Here is a 22,420-nt window from a genome sequence, read left to right on the forward strand (position 1 = left end):
TTTTAACATAAGACTTGGTTACAAAGTTACATGAACACGTGTGTTACATCCTGGAGGGTCTTTATTTGCATGTATAGTGTTCTGTTTAAATATTAGCTTGTGAAACATACAGACCACATGTATGACCTAGGCACTGAGAGCAAAGGTGAGAGAACACCTTCATCAGCCCTGGTCTCTCACAGAGCGCTTGATTACCAGATGGCAACTTATTTGTTAACTGTATTTTAAGGTTAATGTGCAAACTTTGGGGATTGATAATTAAATGTCTTTTGAATTATTCCCCTTTTGGAGTTATGTGTATTGTTGAATAAATTTTTATGGCCCTTTAAATGCTTACATAAAATTCAAACAGGAAGGGACAGGAGACTATAAAAAGTAATAGAGACTGGGAACTCTAAGCTCACCTCTAATTAGATAGGTTTGCTGGATTGAAAGTTGGGTTTATAAAGAGAGTTTAAGCCTTGTAAGAGTCAGATGCAAGTCAACTGTTTTAACAGGGGATGAGATTCAAAAGAGGGAACCAGTGAAAACAGTGAGAAGTTGCAACCAGGGTAGAAGGCTCCTCCTGTTCTCACATCTAAATACTTTCTTTTATAGCTTCTAATTTCATCAAATCAAAACAACATTCATTCACTGAGTTCCTTCTCCATTGAAGAATTCACCAAATATTGCCACAAGGAGACCTACAGTTAATAAACAAGGAATGTACTTATTAAAAGTTGTTGCTAACAAAAGATTTAAATAGCAGTTCAAGACAATAATGGGAGCCTATCTCAGAGAAGACCTTTAATGGCTAAATGGGCCAGGCAAACAGTAATTATTCCTGCACTCAGTCCATGAAGAGCTTCTTCAGGCGATGGTTGGAGGACCATGACTTGCTCTCACAGAGTGAGTCTGAATTTTCTTTTTGTTTTCCTGGGTGAGTTCCACTCTGTCTATAAAAGCAGCATAAATGTCAGCCGGGCTTCTTAGAGTTCTCGAATTTCTACACTAAGGGAACCCATTGCGTGTGTGCCTACCTCTAATATGGCATGCTGTGATTACACTTTGAACGCTCTTTATGGATCTGTGCAGTGTTTTCTGTTTAGATCATCCGTGTCACAGTGCTTTCCCCTGTGGTTGCTAGCCCCCTTTTGTTGTTGCCGGGGCTTTGAGGGTAGGGAGGGGAAACAGACGCTGGTTCTATGGGCTACATGAGCCTGGACTTTAGTATGTAGCCAGAATTGCCTCAAATATCCTGTGATACTTCTGCCTCAGCCTCTCTAGGACTGATACTACAGGCATGAAGTGCCATGTTCAGCTACGTCTTTGGGCTGTTGTGATGTGCTTTGTTTTGTTTTATTTATATGTTCTTGCTGTATAGCCCTGGAGCGCCTGAAATTCACTATGTAGATCAGGTTAGCCTTGAACTTGCAGTGATCCTCCTGCCTCTACCACTTGAGTGTTAGCATTTTGACATGTGTTAACCATACATGTCCAGAGGAATAGCTTTGAAGGTTTTTGTTGTTATTTATTTATAGATAGACAAGTTTTCTGTACTCAAAACAGGCTACAGACTTCCCATGTAGCTAACCATGATCTTGAATTACTGAGTTTTCCCCCTCTATCTCCCAAGAACTGGGATTACAGACTTGCCATCATACTTGGATTACTCTTAGGATCACAGGTTTATTCTTCATCTCTTGAGCAGATAAAGCGCCTTTGGTGGCAAGGAAAGAAAATTAAGTCACTCTTCTACCCTATTTTGCTTTATTTTAAGAGCCTGAAAAATTGTTCAGAGACCATTCTATTTGTCAAAATATACCAAATACCCTTCAGTTAGAACTTTATGATTTGAATGTTGTTTTATAGATAATAAACGGCTTAATATAATATCATTGTCTAATCCTAAGAAAATTGTGTTAGCACCTCCTGTTTCCATTGAGAGAAAATCAGAGCCCTTTTATTTACTATTTTAAATCATAAATATGTGCCTTGTGATTTTGTTCAGAGACTGAGTATAGTTGTCACTTTGATCTTTATTTCAAGGATACTTGACTCCTGCCAGTATTTATATGCTCTTAGCACTCCACCCTGGAAATACTAATCTACCCTGAACTGCCTTCTTGCCTCAGATAGAAACAAAGAACTCAGCTGCTGAGTGTAAGGCCCTAGTCACCCTGTAACCATGCCCGTTCCTCATTCCTTGAGAAAACTCTATCTCTATACTAAACAGCACACATCAACTCTAGGTTGTTCCTTGGGCTTTGAGACTGAAAGTCAAGGTGAGGGCACAAGGACAGGTGGTGGAGTGATAACACCCAATGATACCACCGAGGGCCTTCGAGTGCATGCGCGTGTTCATGAGAGTGTGCGCGCGCGCGCGCGCGCGCACACACACACACACACACACACACACACACATGCCCCTCTGTAGAATAAGTTGCAGCTGTTTGCGATGGCCTTTGAAAGTGGCTTCTTCCTGAAATCTACAAATTCTGATTGGATAGTGGTGTGAAGTACAGTAGTTCAGAAGTGCCTCCTGGACATGAACTGAGTACTGAGTAGCAGAGTGGTAGGAAAGTATGCATGTCTGAGTTCTTCCAGGTTTCTCCTCCAGTTACAAACCAAGGGAGAAAGAACGTCGACGGTTTGCCTACCTAGAGAAGCACTCCACTCCAAAGTTATACCCCAGGCAGTGCTTTCTGTTTCTCTAGTTCCAATAAAGTGCAGGTGCTGGACTGTTTCCCAGAGTTGGGAATTTGCAGGGCAAGCATCAGCAAGGGTCAAACGTGTTGTTACTAGCTCTTGCCAAATCCTGACTGTAAGTCTGTGAGGGGAGGGAGAGAGTTTCTTAACTGGAATCTTAACACATCACCCTGGTGAGTGTGACTCAGGACACTTCTGCCCCTTTGCTTCTCTACTTCCCTACCCTGCCTCTGTTTCCTATTACTGCTCCCACCTCAACAAAGCTTATGAAATAAGCAACTCATTTACAGAGGCAAAAACCAAACTAACAATGAGTGTGCATTTAAAGCTTTTCTCTGTAAAGCTTTGACTGGAGTATTTTAAACCCTCTGAACAGTGTAACTTCAAAGCCAAGTGTGTAGATGGCTATGGTTAAGACATAAATGTGACACGGTCTCTTAAGACTCCATACCCATCCACCCTTGCCATGATGGGCAAAACTCTCCTTTTCTTTAACTTCCCCCCTCCTCTCACCACAACATTACTTTAATGCATAGTAGAATGTTTGCTTAATAAACTCCAACTGATGTTCATTTTAACAGTGCAGAGTTAGGTAGGAATCTTGAAACCGCTTTTACCATGAAAAAGTGTTCTTAGGCAGGTAGGATGGTTCGGCCATGATGTGTGCAGGTATCCTGTAATGTCCACATGTGTGCATGTACACACAGAAAAGAAACAACTGTAAAAGAAAAACTTAGGTGCCCTTAGGGTGTTGTAGGGATGAGATAATCAAAAGAAGATCCAACCCTTATATGTACTAGAGTGCTGGTTCTGGAGCGCTGTGTGTGTGGCGTCAAAGATCTCAGTTGTTTTTTTTTTTCATTATTACTTTTATTCTTTTTACAGTCCAGTCATTGTCCCCCTCCCAGTCCACCTCCCACAGTTCTTCATCCCATTCTCCGCCGTCCCCCCCCCCATCTCCAAGAGGATGCCCCATTACACTCCCGCCAGGCCTCCCCACTCAAAAATCTCATTTCTTATGGGCATGAAAACACAGCCTCAACTGAAGTAAACCCATCCAAGCTAAGAGGATTCAGCCTTTTGTTTAGATGAATGTAAATCCCTAGTTTTCATAATGGAAAAAGGTTTTTTTTTTGTTTGGTTGGTTGGGTTGGTTTTTTTTTTTTTGTTTGTTTGTTTTTTTTTGAGACAGGGTTTCTCTCTGTATAGCCCTGGCTGTCCTGGCACTCACTTTGTAGACCATGCTGGCCACGATCTCAGAAATCCGCCTGCCTCTGCCTCCCGAGTGCTGGGATTAAAGGCGTGTGCCACCACGCCCGGCAAAAGTTTTGCACCTCTCGTTTGATATTTAAAACGTTCAGTTCTCATGCTGGCCTACATAAATAGCATGTGCTTGTTAGAAAAATTAAAGCATAAACTAAATAAGATTACACCATGAATCACTTAGAGTTCAGTTGTAACACTTGGAGACTGACTGTCTTCCGATATGAACCAATGCCCTGAACAGAGTCCAGAGACGCAGACATACTTGGGAAGCTTTTCTCATGTGCAGAAACACCACCTGTACCCATTGATTTTGATGGAGAAGTCTCGCTTCGTCCCTGTCTTAAGTGTTTGCTTGTCACTCTAAATTTGGTAGTTTGGTCTTACTGATTGTGTGTCCAAACTAGTGTCCAACTTCTGATCTGAGATGTTCCACCATGTCCAGGTGATAGTTTTTAAATAGAAAATAATCACAGCTCCCACGGATTCTGTGTTTCCCGAGTCTGATTCTTGTGCAGCAATAGCCTGTTCCTGTGCTTTAGAACAGTCTCTGGGATTGTGAGAAAGTGACAAGAAGTTGAAAGGTTTTGTGCAGCTGAGCTAAAAACTTACGTGGCTAACGAGTTCAGACTGCTTTAAAGCCTCAAAGAGCTGTGATTGGAGGGGCAGGTAATTGTCCTTGCAGTTTTGTCTCTGGATAGTGAGGTCTGCTAGCTTTGTGTCATCTTCTGTGTTTATATTGAAGAGCATCAGAGGGATCTAATATGGTAAGCAGGTGAGAACCAGCAATAGCAGGTACTGGCTGGTGTGGGAAAGAATGTCTGCTTCAGAGGAAAGCTGTCAAACTATGGGGTTTGGTTTTGTTTTCTTAAATTGTTTAATTTTAATTCTAGGTGCATTGGTGTGAGGGTGTCAGATTTCCTGGAACTGGAGTTAACCGACAGAGTGAGCTGCCGTCTGGGTGCTGGGAACTGAACCTGGATCCTCTGGAAGCCAGTGTTCTTAACCACTGAGCCATCTTTTCCTTAAGCCATTCTCTTAGTGCAGAAATATAAAGCCAGATGTAGTTGTCCTTGTGCTCCACAGACACACAGGCAGGAAGGGCAGAGTGTGGTGTGAGAACTGCAGAGTGGAATGCAGAGGGAGGCAAGGCATCTGTGTACAGCGAGTTCAGGAACCGGCAGAAGAAGCACTTGATGTTAACAGAGAAAGGCAGGCCTTGTAAAGGGAGCCGCTGAGTAATGAGTGCTCTCACTGGACTCGCCCTGCTTACCTGTAGCCAGTATTGTCCTGTGGTTCTGATGCAGAATATAAAGTTTCTGTCACACTGGCATCTGGAGCTTTCTTTTAATTAATTAAAACAAATTAAGCAATATAGTGTTTGTACTGGCTATTTTTGTGTCAACTTGACACAGCTGGAGTTATCACAGAGAAAGGAGCTTCAGTTGAGGAAATGCCTCCATGAGACCCAACTGTAAGGCATTTTCTCAATTAGTGATCAAGGGGGAAAGGCCCCTTGTGGGTGGGACCATCCCTGGGCTGGTAGTCTTGGGTTCTATAAGAGAGCAGGCTGAGCAAGCCAGGGGAGGCAAGCCAGTAAAGAACATCCCTCCATGGCCTCTGGATCAGCTCCTGCTCCCTGACCTGTCTGAGTTCCAGTCCTGACTTCCTTTGGTGATGAACAGCAGCATGGAAGTGTAAGGCGAATAAACCCTTTCCTCCCCAACTTGCTTCTTGGTCATGATGTTTGTGCAGGAATAGAAACCCTGACTAAGACAAATTGGTACCAGCAGAGTGGGGTATTCCTGTGACAACCTGACCATGTTTTGGGGAGGACTGTGGAAGGACTTTGGAACTTTGGGCTTGAAGATCCATTCGTTATTAAGAGCTCTGTCAGATGTTGTGTAGGAGCTTGGAAGATAATGTTGAGAACAGTGCAGAAGATGGAAGTCTGGTTTGTGAAATTTCAGAGGGAAAATTAAAGACTTTTCAGGGCCATTGCTGTTTTGATTGTGAAGATTTTGTAGTTCTGGTTAGCTGGGGCTGAAGAATCAGCTGTGATTAACAAGATACCAGAACTACTAAAGCAAAAACTTTGCATTACTGGGACTATTGATGCTGGTTAGCTGGAGCTAAGAAATTAGCGGTGATTAAGAAGAGACCAGCATCGTTGAGGTGACATCTTCTGGGAAGTGTTTTCTGAAAGCACAAAGAGGCTGTGTTCCAGAGATAGGCAAGGTTGTACTCCTTCTGCAGTGGGACTTGGTAATGTGTAAGGATCACCCAGGTGGTACTGGTTTTGAAGGCATGAAGGGGTCATGCAGAGCAGCTGAGGCTCGGCACTGTGAGAGGCCATGGAAGGCCATTGGTGAAGATGCAGCCTCAGTTGCAATTGAAGGCCCAGGACTGAAGGGGTCATGCAGTGTTTTGGAGATGCCAGTACCACGAGATGACCACCAAGAGCAGCAGCAGCAGTGGAGTATAGGCATCTGGAGCCTAGAGGACGACATGTGTGCTACAAAGGGCATGGCTGGAGAAGTGACCCAAGCCCTTGGAGGAGCCCAGAAGATAGTGAGTTGGATCCCAGACGTTCGACGGTTGGAGATTGAGTTTTGCTTTGATTGTGACTGTGCCCTGATATTTTCCCCCTTGAAGGAAGAAACTGTTTTAGTGGAACCCACAGTTAAGAGACTTTTAATTGTAAAAAGACTTTGGATTTTAAAAGAGATGTATATTTTAAAGAGATTGAAATTTTAAGAATATGTAAAGACTGTGGGACTTTTAAAGTTATTTAGATCTTGGGGATGAGTAAGAATGTAAGGGTTGAGGCTTACTAGTGATGTGTTTGTGTGTCAAGTTGACAAGGGGTCAATTGTACTGGCTATTTTTGTGTCAACTTGACACAGCTGGAGTTATCACAGAGAAAGGAGCTTCAGTTGAGGAAATGCCTCCATGAGACCCAACTGTAAGGCATTTTCTCAATTAGTGATCAAGGGGGAAAGGCCCCTTGTGGGTGGGACCATCCCTGGGCTGGTAGTCTTGGGTTCTATAAGAGTAGGCTGAGGAAGCCAGGGGAGGCAAGCCAGTAAAGAACATCCCTCCATGGCCTCTGGATCAGCTCCTGCTCCCTGACCTGTCTGAGTTCCAGTCCTGACTTCCTTTGGTGATGAACAGCAGCATGGAAGTGTAAGGCGAATAAACCCTTTCCTCCCCAACTTGCTTCTTGGTCATGATGTTTGTGCAGGAATAGAAACCCTGACTAAGACAGTGTTTTAACAATGTAATTCGTTGTTAATAGTTGAAAGTAAGCGAGTTTGCATTAGAGAACAGTGACATAGGTCAACAGCAGCAGGCTGAATTATGCTCTCTCTCTCCCTCCCTCCCACCCTCCCTCCCTCCCTCCAACAGTCTGATTTGCATTGTGGCTGTTGGAGATACAGCTACAGTCAGATGGCTAAGTCATGCTGTAAGGTGGAACCACTCACAAGTATGTTTGGGCCTTGTGTTTTTAGGGCTTGTTAGTTGTTTTTGAGACAAGTTCTTCCAGTAGCTAAGTCTGTCCTTCAAGGCCATCATCCAAGTACCCCCTGAGTCCTTAGATTATACCAGAGATGTTCAGCCTGAACCATGCTGGGACTCCTTAGTATAGCTCCTCATGCTGTGGTGACCCCAAACTGTGACATTATTTTTGTTGCGACTTCATATCTGTAATTTTAGTAGTGTTATGATTTGTGATGTAAATCTCTGTCTTTTCTGATGGTCTTGGGAACCCCTGTGGCACTTAGTGAATCAGGATCCACAGGTTACCACTTAAATTTAGTAAGACGATGAAAAAGAGGTTTGAGTCTATAAAGTTATAAGGAGGCTAGAAGATAGATCTACAGTTCTATAGCCAATTTGAAAGGATACTGAGTAAAAGACTCTTTGCGAAAACTAATAATGAACCTATGGGATAAATACCCCACTCTCACAAGAGTTTCTGTGTGCTAAATTCCAAGCAGATTCACAAAAGGCTCAGCTCGGTCTCTGTCAAGACTTAAGAAGCAAGGGAGGTGAGAGGCGAGGAAGAGTTCCCCAAGCCACTGTTGCAAAGCCTCAGAGCAGGTGGGCCCTCTGCCCCTTGCTTTACAGCGTGTGCTTGGCTCCACTCTTTTGTGACTGCTGCTGGGGTGTGAGCTGCTCAGTGCCTTCTCTGAGGCATTCTTGTGTTTGTTCAGGGCTAGCTTTATTCTCAAACTCCAGCATTCATAGTGAAAGAAATTTTTATTTTCATTTTATTTTATTTTTAAAGTTAAAAGTGGGTATTTATATTTTATTCAATTTTAGTAGAACAAAAAAAGTAAGGGGAAGAGCGATCAAGAGTTAAGTCTAAATATTATGAAGATGTTTGTAATATTTTAAATAGATATATTTTTATTAGATATTTTCTTTATTTATATTTCAAATGTTATCTCCTTTCCTAGTTTCCCCTCTGAAAATACCCTATCCCCTCTCCCCTCCCCCTGCTCTCCAACCCACCCACTCCCATTCCTGGTCCTGGCATTCCCCTATACAGCTTTCACAGGACCAAGGGCCTCTCCTCCCATTGATGACCGACTAGGTCATCCTCTGCTACAAATATAGCTAGAGCCACAAGTTCCACCACGTGTTTTCTTTGATTGGTGGTATAGTTCCAAGGAGCTCTGGGGGTACTGGTTAGTTCATAGTGATGTTTCTTCTATGGGACTTCAATCCCCTTCAGCTCCCTGGGTATTTCTCTGGCTCCTTCATTGGGACCTTGTGCTCCATCCAATGGATGACTGTGAGCATCCACTTCTGTATTTGCCAGATACTGGCAGAGACTCACAGGAGACAGTTGTATCAGGCCCCTGTCAGCAGGCTCTTGTTGTCATCTGCCTAGTGTCTGAGTTTAGTGGTTGTTTATGGGGTGAATTCCCAAGTGGGGCAGTCTCTGGATGGTCATTCATTCAGGCTTTGCTCCAAACTTTGTCTCTGTAACTCCATGGGTATTTTGTTCCCCATTCTAAGAAGGAACAAAGTATCCACACTTTGGTCTTCCTTCTTCTTGAATTTTGTGTGTTTTGCAAATTGTATCTTGGGTATTCTAAGTTTCTGGGCTAATATCCACTTATCAGTGAGTGCATATCATGTATGTTCTTTTGTGATTGGGTTACCTCACTAAGGATGATATCCTCTAGATCCATCCATTTGCCTAAGAATTTCATAAATTCATTTTTTAATAGCTGAGTAGTACTCCATTGTGTAAATGTACCACATTTTCTGTATCCATTCTTCTGTTGAGGGACATCTGGGTTCTTTCCAGCTTCAGGCTATTATAAATAAGGCTGCTATGAACATAGTGGAGCATGTGTCCTTATTACAAATGGGAACATCTTCTGGGGTACATTCCCAGGAGAGGTATTGCAGGATCTTCCGGTAGTACTATGTCCAATTTTCTGAGGAACAGCCAGACTGATTTCCAGAGTGGTTGTACCAGCTTGCAATCCCACTAGCAGTGGAGGAGTGTTCCTCTTTCTCTACATCCTCACCAGCATCTGCTGTCACCTGAATTTTTGATCTTAGCCATTCTGACTGGTGTGAGGTGGAATCTCAGAGTTGTTTTGATTTGCATTTCCCTGATGATTAAGGATGTTGAACATTTTTTCAGGTGCTTCTCAGCCCTTCGGTATTCCTCAGTTGAGAATTCTTTGTTTAGCTCTGTACCCCATTTTTAAATAGGGTTATTTGATTTTCTGGAGTCCACCTTCTTGAGTTCTTTGTATATATTATTAGATATTAGTCCCCTATCAGATTTATGATTGGTAAAAATCCTTTCCCAATCTGCTGGTGGCCTTTTTGTCTTATTGACAGTGTCTTTTGCCTTACAGAAGCTTTGCAATTTTATGAGGTCCCATTTGTCGATTCTCGATCTTACAGCACAAGCCATTGCTGTTCTGTTCAGGAATTTTTCCCCTGTGCCCATATTTTTGAGGCTTTTCCCCACTTTCTCCTCTGTAAGTTTCAGAGTCTCTGGATTTAAGTGGAGTTCCTTGATCCACTTAGACTTGAGCTTTGTACAAGGAGATAAGAATGGATCAATTCGCATTCTTTTACATGATAACCACCCATTGTGCCAGCACCATTTGTTGAAAATGCTGTCTTTTTTCCACTGGATGGTGTTAGCTCCCTTGTCAAAGATCAAGTGACCATAGGTGTGTTGATTCATTCCTGGGTCTTCAATTCTATTCCATTGATCTACCTGTCTGTCACTGGACCAGTACCATGCAGTTTTTATAACAATTGCTCTGTAGTACAGCTTAAGGTCAGGCATGATGATTCCAACAGAGGTTCTTTTATTGTTGAGAATAGTTTTTGAGAAGAAGGTATATCCTTTTGTTTTAGGATAAAATGTTCTGTAGATATGTTAAATCCGTTTGTTTCATAATTTCTGTTAGTTTCAATGTGTCTCTGCTTAGTTTCTGTTTCCAGGATCTGTCCATTGATGAGAGTGGGGTGTTAAAGTATCCCACTATTTCTGTGTGCAGTGCAGTGTGTGCTTTGAGCTTTACTAAAGTTTCATTAATGAATGTGGATGCCCTTGCATTTGGAGCATAGATATTCAGAATTGAGGGTTCATCTTGAAGATTTTACCTTTGATGAGTATGAAGTGCTCCTCCTTGTCTTTTTTGATAACATTTGGTTGAAAATTGATTTTATTCGATATTAGAATGGTGACTCTAGCTTGATTCTTCGGACCATTTGCTTGGAAAATTGTTTTTCCAGCCTTTTACTCTGTGTTAGTGTCTTTGTCCCTGAGCTGGGTTTCCTGTATGCAGCAAAATGTTGCGTCCTGTTTATGTAGTCTATGTCTTTTTATTGGGAACTTGAGTCCATTGATATTAAGTGATATTAAGGAAAAGTAATTGTTACTTCCTGTTATTTTTCTTGTTAGAGTTGGGATTCTGTTCTTGCTGCTATCCTCTTTTAGGTTTGTTGAAGGATTACTTTGCTTTTTCTAGGGTGTAGTTTCCCTTCTTGTGTTGGAATTTTCCCTTTATTATCCTTTGAAGGGCTGGATTCGTGGAAAGATATTTGTGAATTTGGTTTTGTCATGGAATTCTTTGGTTTCTCCATCTATGGTAATTGAGAGTTTTGCTGGGTATATTAGCCTGGGCTGGCATTTGTGTTCTCTTAGTGTCTGTTTAACGTCTATCCAGGATCTTCTGGCTTTCATAGTCTCTGGTGAGAAGTCTCGTGAAATTCTGATAGGTCTGCCTTTATATGTTACTTGACCTTTTGCCCTTACTGCTTGCTTTTAAGATTCTATCCCTATTTAGTGTATTTTTTGTTCTGATTATTATGTGTTGGGAGGAATTTCTTTTCTGGTCCAGTGTATTTGGAGTTCTGTAGGCTTCTCATATTTTCATGGGCATCTCTTTCTTTAGGTTAGGGAAGTTTTCTTCTATAATTTTGTTGAAGATATTTACTGGCCCTTTAGGTTGAAAATCTTCATTCTCATCTACTCCTGTTATCCTTAGGTTTGGTTTTCTCGTTGTGTCCTGGATTTCCTGGATGTTTTGAGTTAGGATCTTTTTGGATTTTGCATTTTCTTTGATTGTTGTGTCCATGTTTTCTATGGATTCTTCTGCACCTGAGATTTTCTCTTTCATCTCTTGTATTCTGTTGCTGATGCTCGCATCTATGGTTCCTGATTTCTTTCCAAGGGTTTCTATCTCCAGAGTTGTCTCCCTTGTGATTTCTTTATTGTTTCTACTTCCATTTTTAAATCTTGGATGGTTTTGTTCAATTCTTTCACCTGTTTGGTAGTGTTTTCCTGTAACTCTTTAAGGGATTTTTGTGTTTCCTTTTTAAGGGCTTCTAGCTGTTTACCTGTGTTTTCTTGTATTTCTTAAATGGGTTATTTATTTCCTTCTTAAAGTCCTCCATCATCATCATGAGAAGTGACTTTAGATCCATGTCTTGCTTTTCTGGTGTGATGGTGGATCCAGGACTTGCTATGGTGGGGGAGAGTTTGGTTCTGATGATGCCAAGTAACCTTAGTTTCTGTTGCTTCTGTTCTTACACTTGCCTCTTGCCACCTGATTATCTCAAATGCTTGCTGCCTTCATTATATCTGATTGGAGCCTGTCTTTCCTGTAATCCCAGTTGATTCAGGACTCCTCAGAGTCCAGCTTTCTCTGTGATCCTGTGATTGCGGGCTCCTGTGAACCTGAGATTCTGGGTGTGTCAGAGTTCTTGGCAGTCAAGCTTCTTCTGAGACCCTGAGATCTTGGTTTGACCAAGCTCCTGTTATCCTGGGATCCTGGAATCCTAAGATCCTGGGTGTGTTACAGCACCTGGAAGTGGTGTCTCCTCTGGGAGTGTGGGGCTGTCTGGTGTGTTCGTAACCAAGGTATACCAGCACCAGTCAGAAGGAACCTGAGCTGCTGGTCAGGCAGGACTCCCATGTCCTTGCTCCTGCTGTCACAGGCCTGTCACAATTGGATTGGAACCGATGTTGTGTTCCACTCACCAGTTATCCTAATTTTTGTGGAGAGTCCTATGAGGACCATGGGAGCTGGCGTGGACCAGAAGACAATTTTTATTTTATATCTTTATATTCTTTTCCTTTTAAAGAAATCCTTTGTATTCCTTTTTTAGTGTAACACACACATACAAAGTATACCCAAATACTTCTTCCCCTTTTCTCCCAGGTCTATGTTCTAGTCCCCTTTCCCTCCACAACTGCATGTCCTTTTTTCCTGTGTTTAATATTTTGTTGGTTGGTTAGTTGGTTGGTTTTCTATCCCACCAAATCTAATTTATGCTGTCCATATACTCATGAATATGGGGCCATCACTGGAGTGTGGTTGACCTATCACATCCCCCATACTAGAAACAACAGAGTAATTACAGGGTCACAAAAAGGAACACACACAAAGCAAAGGGAACTCTGCAAGGCAATTCTTTCTGCAGAAAAGGTACCTCAGAACCCAAGGGATAGCAGCACAACTACCCAGGATGGCTCCCTCTTACACACCTCTGACATAGGCCGAGCCTGCACCTCACCCCATCAGTGAGAGTTTGAACCAATCTGATGCAAAGGGAAAAAAAAGGTGCTGAAAATAAGAGTCCTTGTCACACTAACTACCTTTAATGTTAAACAAACAAGCATAACCCCTATTTCTTACAATTCCCCTCTCTTTATTCTGCCACACACACCCTTAATTCTCCCCCCCCCATGCTGGAGTGTTGACTGATGTGATCTTGTCCAGGTAGCTCCAGCTGCTTAGTTCATGAGTACAGTGGGACTGTCTTGTCCAAAGGACACTGTCTCACTCCACCCCCCACCCCACCCCACCCCGGCTTGCTGACTCCTACAGTCACTCTGTTCCAATTCCACAATGGTCCTTGAGCTTTGGGGAGAGACGTGTAATATTGACATCCCACTTGTGGCTGCACATTTCAAATTCAGTTATTACCTGCCCAAAGGAATTATCTCATGAGTCCTAGAAGCTATGGGTGTAGATATACAAGTTTAGATGGCAGTGTGATCTATGTCTATTTAGTAAAATCATTGTCGTAGTTTCCCCTGGGGGCTGACGAGCTCCCCAACCATGGTTTCTTGGTCAGATTTACAGTACTAGATGTATGTCTCCCCTCTGGAATAGGTCTCAAATCCAACCAGAAATTGGTTGACAAATCCCAAACATTGTTATATTTTAAGAAGGGTGTATTTATATGATTACAGTGAATAAGATGTAAATCTAAGCAAATTATTGAATCTCTAAATTTCTTTCTTTACAAATTCTTTACTGATTTAATTGTAAACTAGATTATTATGACTGGGCTCTTGTAGCCTTTGATTCTTTCGGTAGAGAATCTGGTCTTTGATGGTGGTGGTGGTGATGATGATGGGCATTAATAAAGACAGAGTAAGTGGTTGTACAGTTTATGTTCACGGGAACTCTAGGAGACAGGTATAACTATTATTCTCATGTTGCAGTGAGGAAATTGGAACAGAGCTAAAGCACGGACTCAGAGTTGCACAGGGCACTAGAGTTGGGCACCAGCTCTAGTCATCTGGTTCTGGAGGTCATATTAACTGGTGCTTTACATACTGGATCCATATGCTTAGGTCAAAGTCATTGGGTAAAGCAGTCATGTAGAGCTACATGTACAGTCTGGAAAGCGTTTACTGGCATATTCCTTTTAAATCTCATTATCTGGAACAATGGAAAGCTTAAGACAACTAAGTAGTATAAGTAATTATCTTAAACCACAATATTAAAGGCTTGCCTCACATTACATCGGAGTTCTCAGAAATGCATTACAGTTAACTTCTTTCTCTTTAATAAAGGATTGTAAAGTTTAGAGCTCCCCATTGTTTCTATGGCTTTGTACCCTGTTGACGGTGCTGATCTCTTCTTGTCCTGGGATTCCCATGAGAGGGCAGCCCCACCACCTCTGCCTGAGGGCTTTACTGGAAGGACTCTGTTTACATTCACTTCCCTATACATAGGTGCTGTTAGAATTTACAGTAGATCCCTGACATACTTGGCTCTTACTCGTCACAGTAAAGTTTTATCAGCCCTGTGGGTTTGTGTAGGATGTATTGTCCCAAGCTTGTTTGTATATAAAAGAAAGGTAATTCTAGACTAGCTGTTCTCAGGAGATTGTCAAAAATCACCTTGGAATCTTTTGAAAAGCAGATTGCAGAGTTCCACCTCAAATTTGCCAGATCTCTCTGAGATTTCATCTATGATTCTGCATGTTCAGCAAACCCCAGTGCTTCCAGTATTGGGGGTGGGGTCTGTGGAAAGCACCAGTCAAAAGACTGCAAGAAGTGGAAGTAGTCCTCAGGCACTGGGCGGGTCACTGGCTCTTTAAGGAAACTATAGCTAATAGGAAAGGTAATGTTATACAGAAATACCTGTAAATACAAAGTGGAAGTAAAGCATTCAGAGAGTGGAAGTCAGAGTGTTTTAGAGGGTTTTGTACTTTGTTTAATGCACAGAATATATGATTATATAATTTTCTTTTAATGTTTGTGTCATTAGAACTCTCAGACTTTATTTTCTGAGACATGGTCTCATGTAGTCCAGACTGGTCTTAGCTCTACCTCCCTAGTCCTGGAATTACAGGTGTGCGCTCATCATCATTCAATTACACATGGCTCATCATCAGATGACTGTCATTCAGCATACACAAAGGTCTCAACTTTGTTTCTCTTTCCTTCACTGGGTCAGCGGGACAACTTATAGAGTTGACATAATTTATAAAAACAAAAGCAAAATTGTTCTTATTTTTAAACTTTACTGCATCTAAAATGGAGTAAACTTGCTCTCCATAGATTTCCAGCCCATTGAAGTTTCTGTGTAACTTTTCTGCGAGGAATTGTTAACATATGTGACATAGAGCCACGTACATGGAGAGCTGGATATAGACAGGCCCTGGTTCAGTGGCAGCCTCAGTGTTGGCAAGCAAAAAGCTTTCTTCTCAGATATATCTGACACACTGAAATGTTTCTGCTAAAAACAGAAGTCATTGTCGCTACTACCATGATGCACAGTTTATGGCTCACCAGAGAGTAGTGTTCTTAAAAATAAGTAAAAATTGAAAGTGAGTGGGGAAGGTAAGAAAATAACATCCGTTAGCTACTGCATGCAAGGCTGTATGGCAAGCAGTATCCGGGAAGATCAAGTAAGTATACCAGTCCTCAGTCGAGGTCATCTGTGGCCTTGTAGCTGTGTACCTTGTAGTGACCACTGTTAAGTACCTTTTTTGAGATAGACATTGACCTTGCTATTCCATTAGCTAACTATTACATTGAACCACTGATCCTCCTGCCTCCATCTCCCACGTGCTGGGATTACAGGCATGCACCACCATAATAAACTCAGTTTATCAGTATTGAAAATCAAAGCTTTAGGCATGCTAGGCGAGCTCTATACCAACTGAACTGCATTTTCAGAGATTCTGGAAAAATACACAGAGATAAATACAATATGGTATCAGACCCTGTGTAGCTAGCATGTGTCTCTTGATGAATCAGACATTTCTATAGGAGCCATTCATAACTTGTACATGGAAAGAAAGGGTACAGACACATTTTCTGTAATGTGTTTTTGGTTTTTGTTTGGTTAGTCTTCCTGTCCTTTCCTTTCCTTCCTTCTTTCTTTGTAATGACAATTTTGGTACCTTTGTTTGAAAAGCATAGAAATTTTATGGAAATGTGGTTTTGTTTTAATCCCAGTGTGTGATATGGGGCTGCTTCAGACTGTCCACAGCAGCTGACTATGATTTGTCTTGTGCTCTAGCAGGGATATGATTTTGCCAGCTACAGATAGTTTCTGCAATTGTGTGACATCTGGGATTCTGGGGACTCTTCAGAGGGTATATAAATGATAGAGTCCCATTGGTAGGTTGGTTATTTATTAGTTGGTTATAGTTTGTTTCGTAGTTGTCCAAAAAAGAAACTAGAAGAAGAAATTAAATATCATTACAAGGAAGATCAGCAGGAATTAATCTAACAATAATATCACCCCCTTACCCCTCTCTCCTTTTTCTTCTCCTATCTTGTGTTAGAGGGTTGTAAGGGTGAAAGAAAAGGGGTGGAGAAGGGTTGAAGAAAAAAGAACCCACAAAGTAGCCAAAGTCTGGCTACACTTTTGTTTGTTTTGAGACAGGGTCTTACTTTGTAGGTTTGGCTGGCCTGGAATAAACAGAGATCCACCTGTCTATGTCTTCTAAGTGCCAGCATTAAAAGTGTGTGCCACTATAAGTGGCATGGCTTGGTTTCTTGAGGCAAACTTTCACTATGTAGGCTTGGCTGGTCTCAAACTCAGAGATCTACCTCTCTCTGCCTCCAAAATGCTGAGATTAAAACCATGTACCACCTTACCCAGCCCCTGTACTAATATATATTGTATTATGTCATATTATCCAGTTTAATATTCAGCACATGTTCAAAGTCATTGCGCCTTCTGTGACATAGGACAGAAACTGTGGGTCAGAGGAAGCAGCTTACCCAAGATTAGTGTCAGAGCTTAAATCTGCACCCAAGTCTTTGGCTGCAAAGCCCTTTTTTCCTTGAGAATTCAAACACTACACTGTGTTCTGGGGAGGGAAACGAGAAGGAGTCTCAGTTGGTATGTTCCACCTGGATACAAAAGACCAAATACTGGCTGGAAGAAAGGGCCAAGCAGAGCTGACAGGAGGTGTACAAGGAGTGGTGCACACCCTGAGACAAGCTCCAAGATAATGTCTAGAGACGATGAGACCTGAAGGGCTAAGTCAAAGAATAGTTGTTTAATAATGAGCAAAATCAAGTAACGAGTTGGATGTTCTAGAGAAGACGGTCCCTATGAACAGAAGCTGACTGAACAATCACTGTTAGTGTGCTGAGACACTGTCCAAGAATAGAGTCATTCAGGGAACTCAGTGCTTTGGAGAGAACTCCAGGTGAGCAAGAGTCTTCACAAACATGGAACTGATCTTGGAATAGGTTTTGTACTCCTCCCAGGTGTAGGGGAGAGGAGTGAGTTGACTTCAGCTGATGTTACTCTTATGCCTCTGTGAAAATACCTGGTTTAGCCCATGTGGTTTGCCCTTGTGATTGAACACCTTGCTCATGTGATTCCTCTTAACCCTCAGAGTATAAATTGTCTGATGGTTGCATGGGACTTTAGTCGGCCTCATTTTCAGGCCCTGCTTTCCCAGGTTCACAGCGGTAAGCGGCAAGCGGCAGCAGCGGCAGCACAGTGAGGACAAGTGGATCTGGGAACGCATGCGCAGCTGCAGCTCCCACTAAAGGAGACGAGAGTTGGTGTTGGCGCTATGGCCCTCTTGAGCCTGCCCTCGCCCCTGGGATTGACTGCTGCACTGGACACTCCATGTGCTACGGATTTAAAGTTTGTGCCTCGAGCCTCGGTGCCTCCATAATGAGTTTCAGTACAGACAGACCGTGTGATTTTCTGCCTCACCCAGGAGAGGGGCTAGAAAGTGGGACTGCGCCTGAGTTCTAATCAAAACCATTCACTTCCACTCTCAGAAAACAATTAACTTCAAAACCAGTTCAACTGTTTACTTGGCGGCTGTGCACAAACGTCAGAGTGTGTGCAGAGACGGAGTAGTCATGCAGTTCACCAACACTGCTGCCCAGTGAACTTCCTGAAAATACTGTTTTTACAGTTTCTGTTTCTGTAAGATCGTTTTAATATTAAGGTTACTGAATTTGGTATAGTCAGAGGTTAGTAATAAGCACTTGCCTAGAACGCATGAGGCCCTGTGTTTGATTCTCAGCACTCCATAAATAAGGAAATAAATAAACGATCCTCTGGAATTGAAGTATTTCATTCATTGGAGATTTATAGTTTGGAGCGCTGGCTCAGCTCTTTTTTTTTATTTTATTTTATTTTTTCCTTCCATGGATATTTTATTGTCGAAGCTGATTCAAGACAATAAAACCATAAAGGAATCAATGAACTAATCATGATATTTTCTACCAGAAAGAGTTGCAGCATAAAGGGATCTACCATTGCTTTGCACAGAACATAGGAATTACATTTTGTTATTATGATGTTCCCTGAAAGTCTCAACCACAGAGTAACATTCTTCACCGCTGGCTCAGCTCTTAAGCGTATGCTGCACCTGCAGATGGCCTCAGTGTGACTCCCAGCACCCACAGTGAGGGCTTTCCTGTCTCTTGCCTCTGAGACACCTGCACACACGTGTACTTCACACACACAGACATACGTACACATGGACTCAAATTAAAAATAGTACAAGGGAATCTTTTGTAAAAGTTTCCTGGAACGTAGCGCGCCACCAGGGAAAGAATAAGAACTGGGCAGGTGACTATCGGTTTTCATCTGGTGATGCTGTGTGCTGACTGGTGTGAGCTCATCTGACCCTGGCTTTACTTCCCCTTAATTTACTAATGCAGTTGTGGTGCTGCTGCTGGTGGGTTTTACTTTTTATTGATTGTGAACGTCATGTTTTGCACCCCAATCCCACTCATTTCCCAACCCCCTTTGTATCTGCCCTCCCCCTTGCAACCTCCCCTCAAAAGAAAGTAAAAATAAAAATAGAAATTAAAAACAACAAGAACCTCCCCCCAAAACAAACCAAAGCACTAGTTGTGGTGGACTCTGCAGTATATCACAGTCTGGCACACTGTTCTCGTGGTGAGAAGCGGCAGGGAAGAGCATGTCCTCCCGCTGTGGTTTCCACACTGCTCTTCTTCCTGGGCTACACTCACAGCCACTCCGAGTGAGTGGTCGCTTTTCTCAAAGGAAGAGGCATAGGCCCTCCGGCGCTTCCTTGTGACTGGCCCTATTGCTGGACGTATAAGTCATCATTTTCCAAGGAGCAAGAACAGCAGCCTCCTTTCTTCCCAGTTCATAACTGCTCAGCTGCTCTGTCCCCATCTCTCCCCACCTGTCCACCACCACAAACTCGGTACAAAGGCAAGTGGGGAGGGGGCACTACCAGGCTGGGTGAAAGCAGACAGCAGGTATTTTTTTCAGGAGTAGATTTTTAAGGAGAGAATGGGAAGTCTGTGCCAGGGTGAGTTAGTAACTCCTGACTGGACAGCAGGTTAGCCAGTAATGAATTTTGTTTGCTGGACCTTGATGTTTAGTCGCAGGAATAGATCATGGAGGCTAGCTTTAAGGATGTTAAGCTAAGGGTTTAGCAAGGCAGAGGGGAGAGAAAAGGGAAAACCTGCTGGTGCCATGCATGCAGTGTTTGGTCCTATTAGATAGTCCTTCACTTATAGATGTATGCATCCTGTGGTGTTAACGTTCAGCTATTTTTATGCACATAAAACACTGCTGTGGTCACTGTGCTGTTTTGAACTTATTCCTGCTGCGCAACTGCACCTGTTGTGTTCTTCAGTGAACACCTTTCCCACCCCACAGGCACCCCGTCTCTGGCAGCCACTATCCTCCTTGTCATTTCTATGAGTTCAACCCTTTCTAGCTCCCATGGAAATGAGATTATTCAATGTTTTCTATGTCTGGCTTATTCCATGTCACATAGTGTCTTTCAGTTTTATCCAACTGTTTTTATGTTTAGTACCAGTTGGTATAGTCTGTCCCAGATGTCAAGTACTTTGCACTTTGAATTTTATCCATGCTGTGTTTGTAACAGTTTTTCTCATTTGAAACAATTTTAGGAGGAAAAATATCTGAATTTTTCCTTCTTGATACTGTCTTTAACAATAAGTGACATTAAAATAAACAATAGTTCTAAGAACTGACTGGTTTGACTTTCAGAATTGAGTACATTGTTTTATTATAGTATAACATATTTAAATAGCTGAATTTGGTGGTACACAGCTGTACTCTTAGCACTTCAAGTAATGGCAAGAGGATCAGGACCAGCCTGGGCTACATGGTATCCTAGCTCAGAAAAGTAGAGAGCTGGGAAGACAAGCTGACTAGTACAGTGCCAGGTGTACATATATAAGGGCTTGCATTTGGCTCCCCAGAGCATCCTAAAAACTGAGTATGGTAGCACTGACTGGAACAGAGCTAGAGACAAATGGAGCCCTGAGACTCACTGGCCAGCCAGCCTAGCCTATTGAATAGCCTCTGGTTCAATGACTCTGTCTCAAAAATTAGGTGGAGAATAACCTAGGAAAGATGCCTGACGTTGACCTCTGACCTCAATAGGGATGCACACACATACATGTGCATATGTACCTGCATACATATATACATTCTATTAATCCCACAGGGATCCATATCATGGCCAAATCAATTTAAGTGAGCTTTTTCACTTGTGCACGTAGGTTGTCTCCCCCTAAAGGCAGGGTTCAAGAGATCAGCATTAGACATGGGTGGGACATGTGTTCTTTATAGTTCAGTAGTAGGGGTTTCCAAGTTGGGGATTTGGCATGCAAGAAAGCAGAGTTACATAAGCACAACAAGTTGGTCATAATAACCTTCTGAAACAAAGACACGGTTGCAAGGAGGTCAAAACAAGGTGGCCATGACAACAGGTGATTGCAACAAGGTGGTCTTGATAACCTTTTGAAACGGGAACAGGCCTATAGAAAGAGCCATTTGTGGCTAAGGTAGCAGATCTGCCATAGCCCAGTTCTAGAGAAACAGAGTGAATCACAAACAGGGATGAATCTAGGCTGTCCTTCCTATAAGACAGCTGTCAAGTCTAAGATGGAAGCAGGCTAGTTTATCAATCTACCCACATAAACACGCTTATACACCATACATTCATACAATCAACCAATAAAAGTCAAATCTTTAAAGGCAACTTCAAATTGAAAATTCTGATACACTTGAAAATCAAATACAACTTTTTCTCACATACCAGTGTGAACTTATAAGACTTAGTCAGTAAAAATGAAAATTAGAATTTGAATCTCATTTTCAGATCTGTTTATGTGTGACCTGCAGAATTAATGGAGCTTTTTTCTTTCTTTCTTTTTTTTTTTTTAAGGAAGTACCAGAGGGGCACCAGGGTCCGGCTGCGTCTCCTGGATCTTGAGCTGACATCTAGGTTCCTGGGTGGGACCACAGATACAACTATACTGGAGGCTGATGCAGTTCTCTTAGGACTCCAGGAGATCAGGGACTCAAAATCAAGAGAGGAGCAACCCAACAAGTAATAGACTGTGCTTGCTGTATTTGAACCCATTTTGAGCCCAGAAAACTGTAAATAAATAATTGAATAAAGTTGTAATAAATGAAGAGTAATCCTGTTCTTCCCTGCCGAGGTTATGTTGGGCTGCCCCTACCCCTTTTTTTACACCCCCCCCCCTTTTATTTTAAAAGTTGTATCGGGAAGTTAACATTTCTTTTTCTTTTTGGAAGATCAAAGAGCATGACCTTGTGATTTGAGATATTTCCTTTGGATAAGAAAGTTGAAATATTGCAGTAATTATTTTAGGTATGTATTAATAAGGACAGACACGATTATACCTTCTATATAGTTAGGGATAATAAGGCATGAAGTGCCTTGATGTAGATGGTGTAGGGAGAGTCTTCTGCTTCAGCTTGTCTTTTGTCCCTTTTTTTTCTAGGACTGTTGCATTAGGTAACATCGAGCTCCCACTGACTTAGGCAAGTATAGATGCATCCAGTCATCCACTTAGAAGCAAACATCAAGCTTGTATATGTATATTGGATATTCTTTTTTTAAAAAAAGATTTATTTATTATTATATCTAAGTACACTGTAGCTGTCTTCAGATGTACCAGAAGAAGGCATCAGATCGTCAGGTCTCATTACAGATGGTTGTGAGCCCCCATGTGGTTGCTGGGATTTGAACTCAGGACCTTTGGAAGAGCAGTTGGTGCACTTAACCACTGAGCCATCTCTCCAGCCCTTGGATATTCCTAATAGTTTCTTGATTGAAAATATTGTGCAGCACCTGAAACTATTTCTTTTATTAACATAACAATTTATTTTAAAATATACAACTCAGTATTGACATTTTTTTA

At 42.1% G+C, this 22,420-nt stretch overlaps 1 protein-coding gene across 1 annotated transcript in view; it reads left to right on the forward strand.

Annotated features, from left to right (window-relative positions):
* The window catches only part of Mrps28 (mitochondrial ribosomal protein S28), a 108,574-nt gene extending 86,900 nt beyond the window's left edge, over nucleotides 1–21,674 (forward strand). Inside the window, exon 3 of the mRNA XM_021158772.2 lies at nucleotides 21,418–21,674. Coding sequence (XP_021014431.1) covers nucleotides 21,418–21,586 — 169 coding nt within the window. The 3' untranslated portion in view covers nucleotides 21,587–21,674. The remainder of the gene's footprint in view (nucleotides 1–21,417) is intronic.
* The last annotated feature ends 746 nt before the right edge of the window (nucleotides 21,675–22,420 follow it).

This window comes from Mus caroli, unplaced genomic scaffold (assembly GCF_978045245.1).
Source record: "Mus caroli unplaced genomic scaffold, Mus_caroli_1 scaffold_3, whole genome shotgun sequence".
NCBI classification, from domain to species: Eukaryota; Metazoa; Chordata; class Mammalia; order Rodentia; family Muridae; genus Mus; species Mus caroli.